Genomic DNA, 11,510 nt, shown 5'->3' with positions numbered 1-11,510 from the left:
GAGAGCAACTAAGAACAGAGCAGGGAGGAAGAGCAGGAGGAAAAGATTAACATTAAACAGAGACATGAGGTGGGAGGGAAAGGGAGAGAAAAGGGATATTGCATGGAAATGGAAGGAGACCCTCATTGTTATACCAAATTACATATAAGAGGTTGTGAGGGGAATGGGAAAATAAACAAGGAGAGAAATGAATTACAGTAGTTGGGGTAGAGAGAGAAGATGGGAGGGGAGGGGAGCGGGGATAGTAGAGGATAGGAAAGGTAGCAGAATACAACAGTCACTAATAGGGCATTATGTAAAAATGTGGATGTGTAACCGATGTGATTCTGCAATCTGTATTTGGGGTAAAATGGGAGTTCATAACCCACTTGAATCTAATGTATGAAATATGATATGTCAAGAGCTTTGTAATGTTTTGAACAACCAATAAAAAAAATAAAATAAATAAATAAAAAATAAAATTGTATTTAAAATTATTTTCAATGACAGAGGTCTTATACTAATATGAAATTACCTGCCTTAATAAAATTAAAAAAAGGGGTAAAAAGATTTAAATTAACCTGTAGTTATTCTATTTATATATGGATAGCATAAAGAAGGAGACAATGGAATAGGAGCAATATTTGAAGTAGTAATAACTAAGAACTTTCCAAAACTGACTAAAAATCTTCAGGGCACAGATTAAAGAAATACTATGAACTCCAAGCAGGAATAATACAAAGAAAACCAGCCCTATGTGCATCATAGTAATAATACTGGAAACCAATAATGAAAGAGGAAAAATTTTAAATCAGTTCCAAGGTGGGAGGGGGATTAATACTATTAAAGGAGCAACAATAAAACTGACATCTGACTTCACAGAGGAAGTCAGAAGCCAATGAATGACAACTTCAAAATGCTGAAAGATAAGAATGCCCTCTTCGAATTCTATGCCCAGTATAAATATCCTCCAAAGGCATATGAAGGAAAAAGGTTTTCAGGAAAACAATAACTGAGAAAATGTATCACTATGAAACTTAACACTAAATGAAATACAGAAAGGATTCTTTGGGTAGCTGTAACATGATCTCAGATGAAGCCACAGAGATGCAGAAGGAGCAGAGAACAATGGTAAAGGTAAATAAGTGAATGCACTTAAATCCAAATTTAAATCTAAAGGTAAACATGTGAATAAATGCAAAGTAGATACAAAGAGTCAAAATAACATCGTGTGGGTCTTAAAATATAAAAAGAATTAAAATATAGAACAAATAAAACAAAAAGTAGGAGAGAATTTTAAGTGTCTTATTAAATTTGTATTGTCTACAAGATTCTTTGTACTGTGTAGAAGATTCTAGTAAATTAAGTATACATATTGTAAAGTCTAGGGTAGTAACTAAAAGAATATTAAGAAAAGTTTGATAATTAACAAAGGCATAGGTAGAAAGGGAGGAAAAAGATTATAAAAAGGGTGACACCAATAAAATCAAATAATAAGATGGTAGATATAAATTTAAATATACAGGTAGAATTGAATTTATCAGTGTCTGTATTTATAGGGCAGAAACCTGGAGCCAAATTGCAAATAGCAAATATATTTGTATAAATTCACTCGTGTTATGTATAACCACAAAATACCAACATTGATAAAGATAACAAAAAGCTCATAATGTGAAGACAGCCACACTAGGTAGGTTAATAAGTGTCATCAATTAAATGAGTACTTAAGATTACTCAAGGCACAAGTAAACTTGAAATGCTCAAAATTTTTACGGCCCATGTAAGAAAGAAACAGAATAGCAATTGCTATGGTTTGAGTGTTGAAAACTCATGTTGAAATTTTATTTTCACTGTCACTGTACAGTGTTAAGAGGTGGGACCTTTAACAAGTAATTAGGTCATGAGGGCTCTGTGCTTGTGAGCAGATTAATGCCAGGAGCAGATTAGTTATATGAGAGCGCATTGTTATAATGCCAAGTTCAGTCCCCATTTCCTCTGTGTCTTGCTCAAGTTCACTTGCCCTTCTGCCATATTATGACACAGCATGAAGGCCCTCACAGGATGCTGGCACCATGCTCTTGGTCTTCCCAGGCTCCAGAACCATGAACTAAATAAACTTGTATTGTTTATAATTTACCCAGTCTGTGTATTCTGTTATAGCAGCAGAAAAAAAGACTAAGACAATGGTTTTCTAAAATTTGATAATAATCCTAAACATTGATATAACATTACCAATAATAAGGCATGAAGTCGAAAGCGAATTTTCCAACCTTTCATTAATAAAAAGACTATTTTAATTTAAAAAATGCAAGACAACGACATACTCTTCTAATTTCTCTATAGAAGTGAATATTACTGGGGCTAGGAGTGTAGCTCAGTTGTAGAGTGCGTGCCTAGTTAGCATGCATGGGGCCCAGGGAGCAATCCTCAACACACAAATACACACAAAAGGAAGAGGAAGGAAGAAAAGAAGGAAGGAAAGAAGAAAGGCAGTGGATGTGGCTCAGTAGTAGAGTGCTTGCCTAGCAAGGCCTTGGGTTCCATCCCTAGCATAGCAGGAGAGCAAGAGGCGGGTAGGGAGCGGGAGTGGGGAGGCTGGGAGAGGGAGAATGAGAGGGAAGAAAGGATATTACAAAATCACGATACATTTAAAGAGAGACAAATGATATTTAAGAAATATTTAATATTTAAGAAAACAAGTAGGGACAGTTACTTAATAGGTATTATGTTGTTCTGGATTTTATGATGTTTCTGAAATTTATGAGTTTATTTAAATTAATATTGTATTATGATTTCTAAATCTGATGTATGCTTTCTAGATGATTTAAAACATTCTTTTATATTTATATATAGTAATGGGGATTGAACCCAGGGGCACACTACCACTGAGCTACATCCCAGCCCTTCTTATTTTATTTTATTTTTATTTTGAGACAAGGTCTCACTAAGTTGCCCAGTCTGACCTCAAACTTGCGATCCTCCTGCTTCAGCCTCTGGAGTTGCTGGGACTACGAGCATGTGCCACCACACCAGGTTAAACTTTCATTTCTTTTTTTGACATTTCATTCAAAATTTTACTTGTGTTTTCTTAAAAAGCACCCCCAGTTTTCATAAAACCTAGATTGGCTCTTGTCATCTGTGGTCAGAAGCATTATTCTAAGGCTGTACTCTGTTAACCATCAAAGAAAATGAACAATATGAGTTACAGACCCAAATCCAGGACATCAGGTTCACCTAGTAGATCTACCAGAATTCAATCATTCCTTTATTCCTTTTTTCCTGCATTCATCCATTGATCTATTCAACAAAGATCTATTGAGCACCCACTATAGGTTAGGAACTATTCTAGTGTCAGAGAATGTGTTCTTGAATGAGATAGTCTCCCACTTTGGGGAGCTTATATTCCAGTGGTGGAACATATAAAGTAAAGTATAATTCTGGATACTTACCTAAGAGAAATGAAGATATACACCCATATGAGAACTGTACATGAATGCTTATGCTGGATTTATTCATAATTACAAGAAAGTGAAACCAACCCTAGTGACCATCAAATGGGGAACAGATAAACTGCTATATTCATGCAAAGGAATACTACTAAGCAAAAAACAATGTGGATTAATTATATATGCAACATGAGTTGAATGATACTGCATGATATCATTCCTGTGACATTCTTAAAAAAGATGAGTGGCCAAGAGTAGGGGGTAGAAAAGGGGGATTGTGGTGAGCCGTTCTAATTAGACCGTGGCCGCCATTAGAAGATGGCGCCGGCTTCCACTGTGGCCTGTGATAAACAACTCCTAATATGGAGAATTGGCACGCAATCCCTTACCACCCTATGAGAAAGGTCCACGTGGCAGCTTAGGATTGGTATGCTGGAGGCTTTATTAGGCTGTGCTTGGGCGCTCGGTGACGGGTCACTAGAAGATGATACATGAATCAAGGCCTGAATAAACTGCTGAAAGAAGAATCCTGTGTCGTGTTTTCCCTTGCCTGCGAGGGGTCGCGACAGGGGATAAATTATAGAAAGACATATGAGAATTGGGGGGGGTGTGAGGGAAAGATTCTCTGTCTTGATTTGGTTGTGATGGTGATGCAATTGTATAAGTTTGTCAAAATTCATAGAAATGGACACTTTAGAATTCACTGTGTGTAAATTACACTCAAAAAAATATGAAAAAAGAAAGAAAGAAAGAAAAGAAACTGGAGGATGGACTAGTGTTGGTCATTTTGTTAGACTGAGTGGCCAAGGAAGACTTCTTACAGGAGGTGACTGATATTTAAGTGAACCTCTTCAAAGTCCCTTTGAATTACTGGGAGGTTAAAAAAAAAAGTGGAGTGAAGGATTTCTTTTAAATTTTTTGTTCTGAAAAACATGTTTTAATTAAGACAGAATTTATGCAACCTCACACACCAGGAGGATTTATAAGTACAAGAATGCAAATTTGGTCTATTTTTAAAGGATGTTATTGACAGGCACAGTTCAAAAAACCTCACCAGGGAGCCCTTTTCAGGCTACACTGTATGTTTCATGATCAAGTTTGTGCCTTTTTTTTTTTTTGGCCTCCATGCATATTAAGTTTCCAGAAATGATACTTAATTAATCACATAAAAGCCTGACATTTGAAAAGATAATGTGTGAGAGACGAGATCAAAGTTCTTCACTGCCCTTCTCTTCTGTAGCACTCCAGTTGACAGAGCCTTGCTGGGAAAACCCACTTCCACAGCACCTGCCCTCTGATGGCTCTCAGAATCTGCTAGCAGCTGTGGTAGCTCCATTACTAAGGGGAGACTTGAGTTGAATTTCCTTCCAGAGAGTCAACAGAAGCCTCAGAAAAATCAAACTTTAGAAAAGTTATAAACTGGCAGCTCATGTAAACTGCTCCAGCTGAGGAACTTTTTGGAAGGATGCTCTATAAGAAATTAAAATATATCTTCTCTTGGAAGAAAAGGGCCAATCTCTTTGGAATGAATGAAGCTGGAATTACAGTAGAGGAACCTTTTAAATCATGGGGTGACTCCTTCTGAGGGGATCACCTTGAAGTCCCTAGGGTTTCAGAACAGCCTGGTTTGGAGTCTGTAGCTCCCACTGTCCAGAGCAGAGAAATTGAAGCAGACTTTGTTTTGATACCTTCTGAAGAAAAGTTTCCGGTTCCTCTGAAGGAATGAGAAGAGGAATGTTCTAGTTTGTCTTGCCTCTGATTTTGCTGTGAAGGTTAAATTCCTGCCACCTCTTTTGATGTCTGTGTCAAACAAAGGTTTGAACTTTAAGATGACTTCTACTTCTAGCTGGTGGATTTTTACCATTTTGTCACTGCTCAAACATCAATCAAGCCATAGCTAATGGCACTTGTATTTTAAGTAGGGTGAGTCAGGGTATCCCTGAAGACAGACTCCATGGGGCTTCCCTTATGATTAAGGAAGTAGAAAACACACCTGTAAAAGGGACATAGTGGTACCAAGCAAGATAGATTTGATAACTAATGAACAATATAGGCAATAGTATCTTGGGAAAAGGAAAAAAATCAATGAAAGTGAAAAATAGGAGAACCATGCCTTGACAGATTGATAAGATTTGGGGAGATGGAAAGAGTAGGACCTAACCCATCAGGGAGAGGAAAAAGAGGTCAGAGACGGGAGAAGTCTGGAGGTGCATGTGGGAGATAGTGAGAGGAGTTTGGATAGCTCAGTGTCTATTCTGGCAAGTTCTGGGACAAGGGGATAATAGATGGAAGAGGGTCAGCAAAAGAGAATGGAAAGATCAGAAAGAAGACCTGGAAAGTGGACCCTTTCTCATGTATTCTTCAGTAAGTCTCAAAACCTCATCAATGGGATGCCCAAATTCCCCTAGTCTGTGGTTGGAGATGGTATTGGGCTCCTTGATTTCTTCCCTCTTCCTGTGTGAGAGTCTTCAATAGAAGGTCTTTAAGAGACAAGAGGAGCCTGAGCTACTGGGAGGCATCGATAGTTGAGGAATTCCTCCTGTGCTCTATGAGACACAGCAGCAAACATAGATCCTGGGAAAGAGATTTGGAATTCAAGGCACAGAGTAAACTCTCTTCTGCCCTGTCCGGTAGAACTTTCTGATGGGGATGTTCTGAATTTGTGCTGTCCAATAGAGTGGCCACTAGTCCATGTGGCTGCCAACCACTTCACACGTGGCTTGCATGACCATGACACTGAATTCTATAATGAACTATATAAGAAATCTCTGCCCTCAACATTTTTAATAATCTACCTAAAATTTTAAAGCAATGAATATATGAGATAATTTTTTAAAAGATAAACTGAAATGCTTCAAAACAGCAAGATAAAACATGTCACAAGATGATTTGTGTCTCAGATAATAAGTGAGGAAAAGGGTGAGGAAATTTGGGATAGAATGAGCCAACATAGGGCTTTAAGGAGAATGCTTGAGCCAAATTCTGAAGGAAGCAAAATGACAGATATAAATCATAAGATTTTGGAACTAGAAGGGATCATAGAAATAATCTAATTCAAATCCATCATTTTATGGCTGATTCAACTAAGGCCAGAGAGTTAAGTGACTTGTTCCAATTTCCTCATCTGGGTAATAGTGGCAGAAAAAGGTCTAAAATGCAGATCTGCTGATGCTTATCCAAGCCCATACACCACATGGGATGAGGAGTAGCGTCTTATAGTTAGGAAAGAAGAAAGTGTTCTGAAATGAATCAGTGAAGCCATGTGTCTGAGGACATTTTCTGTGTGTAAGGGCAGAAAACATAGGGGAGGGGGAAATATTAAAGGGGCTTGCAAACTTGCAATTAATCAGTTATGCAAATCTGATAATTGCAATTTCTGAAGTCTCCCTTTGACACAGGGACAATGACATAAACTTTTCTAGAAAAATGCTGTTCTTCTCATCCTAACAAAGACTCAAGTTGACCTGGGTAAGGGGAGAACTGGCATTGCTTGCCAATCTATAGAGGGCAGGGATGGATGTTTTTTATCACTACAGGTCCTCAGAAACCCTGATTTAGGAATTTATAGGGTTTTAAAGTACCCCTATGATTCTCATGATCATCCGGTGTGAAGGATCTTCTGATTTACCTCTTTACCAATCTATCAAATACAGACTACAACTTTGGAAAACTCACAATGTTTACTAAATGCATGTCTCTAGGATCCAGCATTACACACCCAGACATACTCTTGTGTTCCCCAAAAGGCATACATAAGAATATCCAGGTTATTATAATCCCAAACCAGAAACAACCCTGTACCCATCAGTATTAGAATGGGAAAAAAAATTGAGGTATATTCATCCCATGGAAACCTACACACAATTAAAGAGAACAAGCCACTGTTACATGCACCAATAAGAATGAATACAGAAATAATGATAAGCATAAGAAGCCAGACACAAAGGAATAGTCACTACACAATTCCATTTATATGAGATTAAAGAATTGGCATAAATAATCTAATGATTGTAATCAGAATTGCCTCTTTATAAGTGGTGTTAACCAGGAAGGGCCTAAGAGACACTCTAGGAGTCCTGAACTCTTCTATATCTCAGTTGGATAGTGGTTATGCAGTTATATAGACATGTAAAAATGTATCAAGCTGTTAACTTGTTGAGTTTACTGTGTATATAGATTACACCTTGTGGAAAAGAAAAGATACAGAATCTGCACTGTCAACCTCACAAGGTTGTAATAAGAACCCCATAGCCTGTGGGGCACAGTGGTGCATGCATGTAATCCCAAGACTCAGAAGGCTGAGGCAGAAGGATCACAAATTCAAGGCCAGTTCTGTCAACTTAGTAAGACCCTGTCTCAAAATCAAAAATTAAAAGGGCTAAGGATATGGCTAAGTGGTTAAGCAGCTTAGGTTCAATCCTTGGTACTAAAAGAATCCCATAGCTTTTTGAAATAGACAAGTAGAGTCTGCTATTCTTTAACAAGTTCAATAATTATTCTTCTCCTTGAAGCCAGTTACATGTACTACCTGTGATCCAGGTGACCCAAAAGCTTTCTTAAGTTCAGCAAAACATACAAAGTTGGTTGCATGGGAGCTCACAGTCACTTCTGAGCTTGGAAAGGACACACAGTAACTATAAACTGACTGAGGACACACTGCAGCTGCTGGCATGTGCTTCCGAAAGAGCTTTCTCGTTCTGCTGATGGTGAGCTTTGAAACTCAGGGGAAGAGGTCCCTGCAGCTGCATCTTTGAATTCTGTGCCCCCACTTTCCTCTCTGTTTCCCTCCCCCGGAAGACAGTAAACACCATCTGTACCACTGCATTCAGCAACCCGGAAACCAAAATCTCTTTTTCCCATCAAGAAAATTACCCTCATCCTGAAGTGCTCCTGGCCATGGGTAACCAGCCACACAGTTTCTGCCAGCTCCAAAGTTTGCCGGCTCTGAATTTACCCTGAAACTGTCTGTGGCCATTAGTACCTGATGTGCAATTGTGCAGGGTAAGAATAAGGTGAAGGTAAGCGAGAGAGTAGGCGCAAGGCCCTCATTACTGGGCCATTACTTTTTCAGTCTTTGAAAATGTCCTGTGTGCTGAGCAGCGTACTTCAGGCAGCTAAGTATAAACACATGTCTACAAACACTGATAACGCTATCTTTATTTGTCCATTATTCAACAAAGCTAGCTCACCTGAGGACTGTTTGTTCCTCTACAAAATGAGAATCCAGTGCCACATGTATTAAAATGTGGGACATTTTTTTTTCAGAGTATAAACTTTTAAAGGCAGTTTCCACACCTTTTCTGGTATACTCTCAAGTCCTAGGGTTTCTTTAACATATAACATAAAGTTGATTTTAAGATAAAACTATATAGTCTGATTCATTGTATCAGTTTTTCTGAGTTTGACCATTTAGTTTATGCTGTGTCTGATTTTCAGAAGCCAGGAGTACATAAGACATGTTCAGCAATTTGTGTGAAAAACCTGCAGGTATTGCCTGAGTTGTGAATTCAAGCAAGTATTTTTTGTTTTGGCAAGATAGATATTTGATAAATGTTCAAGAATGAAAATGAATGTTTTCAAGAGGGAAGAAATGTAAATTTTTATGCAGTGTGATCACACAAGCAATACCACCCATGAATATGTCTATTTCCTAGAATAAAACCCTATGCTGGACTCCCTCTTCATCCTTCACCCCTGAAAAACCCCAAGGAGAGTGCATATCAATAAGGATATTATTGACTCCTAATTAAAATTAGGAGTCAGCCTTGAATGAATCTTTATCCAGAAGGAAAAAAAAAAACAAAAACAAGAAAACCAATACTGCTCAATTCCATTGAAAAGAGACTTAGAAAAAGCAGCACACAACTCTTCAGTCACAGAAAGCCAAATACAAAATCACCTGTGAGAAAAGTTAAACTATCTGAGGAAAATAAATTTCAAAGAAATGAGCCTTATTTTCTCCTCTTCGTTATTTCTGAAAGAATATTTTGACAAAGTACCCTGAGATTTTTCTGTTCTCTGAAGTTTTTCAATTGCTACTAAGAAAACATTCACCTGGGGTTGAAACTATGGGGCGTGATCATCTTTCTCACTAGCCAATTAATTCTGCAGGAAGGGAGAAATTAGGAAAAGGTAATGACTGGTCTCCAGAAAATGCACCTCAATCTTAATGCTCACAAAATTCCCCCCCCCCTCATTTGTCTCCTGTCTCTCTATTCACTCACTTTTCTTTCTTAAACCTACATGTCAAACTCAAGAAGTAATTCCCAGAGCAAAAACATACCTGGCAGGGAATCTGAGTTTGAATAAAACTTCCTATTGTGTACACAGCTCTGTCTGTCATGACATGGGAGTTGTTTCCTGAAATATCTACCACCCTGGGACAGCAAGCAACTTTCAGCCAGTGCTTACCTGTCTGCCGACAGTGCCGTGAGTGTGAAGACAGACACCCCGACGGAGGTTAGCTGTATAAAGGGGATCAGCTTGCAGCCAATCCTGCCAAATAGCCATCTGTCAGCCAGGTACCTGCTGGCATCAACAGGAGCACACGTTACCAGGAGGAGCAAGTCTCCCAAAGCCAGACTGGAGATGAACAGGTTCGGCACATTTCTCATGGACTTGACTGTACAGAAGATCTTGATCAGAGTGATGTTGCCAATGAGGCCTATCAGGATAATAACCCCATAAATTGCGGGGATGACATAGAGGATCCCCGGGTGGAACCAGTCGTCATTCACAGGGAGATCCACGCTGTTATTGGAGGCATTGCAGTTCGTGAAATTGTCCACTTTCAAGTTCAGAAATAAACAATTGTTTGGATCCATCTCTAGACTTCTTCTCACCTAAAAGTGCCCTGAAGATGCTGTTTCTTAACTTTTGATGTTGCAGTTAGGTGAAGATGAGGATGAGATCTAGTCTGGCCTCTTTATCTTCTTTAATAAAAATACCCTAAGTGTGTAGATACTATGGTATTCAAAACTGTCACTATTTTGATGCTGGAACTGCTCTGGCCTTTTCGTAACCAGTGCAGTACACCTCAATTGAACAAGTTAACAACAAAAACTCAGTCCAAAGAAAGGCTTAGCATGAAGCCCACTCTGTCTCAGCTCTATCTATCTCCATCCTAGTCTGAGACTCCCCGGCTACAGTTAACCAAGAACTTTTGGCCTGCTGTTTTCACACTGCATTTCCTGTCTTTCCTGATATTTAGAACCTGAAGGTTTAAAGTGGGTAGAAAAAAACTGCACTGGGAAAGTCTCAAATCCTATAGGCAGGATGCTTTGCACGTCACCGGCTTCACCAGCAAACAGCAGCTCTCCTGAGCGCAGGCTCTGAAGAGGAACCCGACCACGTATAGACAGAGAATGCCAGCCCCCTACTGGACACTGCGATCACTGCCCAGCCGCCCGCTCTCTCCAAATGAGAACCAACCAGCAAACCGCAGTTCCTACATGGCTTAACCTTTGGCTTCTCTTTTAAGCACGCAGAACCTATGGTAGGTGCTTAATGAACGTTGCTGGCACTTTGCAAAAACGTTGGAAATATTTCCCACACTATCTCCATGAACTCAGATGGGATTCGTAGCCCATTTCCCCCCACTTTTCTGATACATTAGAATGGCATGTTAGGGTTGCTCTAAAAGGAGGTCTGTGAATTCAAATCCCAGAGATGCACGGGGCGTCTGGCGTGAGCTGTCCCGCTCAGCCTTCTTGGAAAGGGGACTGCTACTGAGAAACGCACACAGGACTCATGCCTTGAACCTCCAGAGACAGACATCTGGGAAGACCAAAAGCACAATGCACACATGCTCTTTCCTGGCGATTTGCCAAGCCCTTCCTGTTCCCTCTACCAGGGCGCCAGCTGTATCCTTAACTCTCAAAGATCAATAGTCTTTTCCAGAAAATTGTGGGGGTTTTTTTCCCCTCATGTTATCTAAAAATTATATGAATTGGCATTTTGATGTAGCTATTTGCATTTTTTTATTGAATGCTTGCTATGTTTTATAGCAAACTCCCTCTTAAGCCCTGAGTGGGAAATAAAGAACTATATAAAAGATTTACAGATTCTCCCAAGAAATTGGGGGGG

General features: G+C 39.2%; 1 protein-coding gene across 1 annotated transcript in view; it reads right to left on the bottom strand.

The window, feature by feature from the left end:
* The window catches only part of Grpr (gastrin releasing peptide receptor), a 36,499-nt gene extending 25,711 nt beyond the window's left edge, over positions 1–10,788 (bottom strand). The window contains exon 1 of the mRNA XM_015488168.2: positions 9,837–10,788. Within this exon, the coding sequence (XP_015343654.1) occupies positions 9,837–10,249 (413 nt within the window). The 5' untranslated portion in view covers positions 10,250–10,788. The remainder of the gene's footprint in view (positions 1–9,836) is intronic.
* Positions 10,789–11,510: the final 722 nt, after the last annotated feature.

Source organism: Marmota marmota, unplaced genomic scaffold, assembly GCF_001458135.2.
Source record: "Marmota marmota marmota unplaced genomic scaffold, marMar, whole genome shotgun sequence".
Lineage (NCBI taxonomy): Eukaryota > Metazoa > Chordata > Mammalia > Rodentia > Sciuridae > Marmota > Marmota marmota.
The sequence above is the reverse complement of the archived record's forward strand: the minus strand, read 5'-3'. Positions and strand labels throughout refer to the sequence as shown.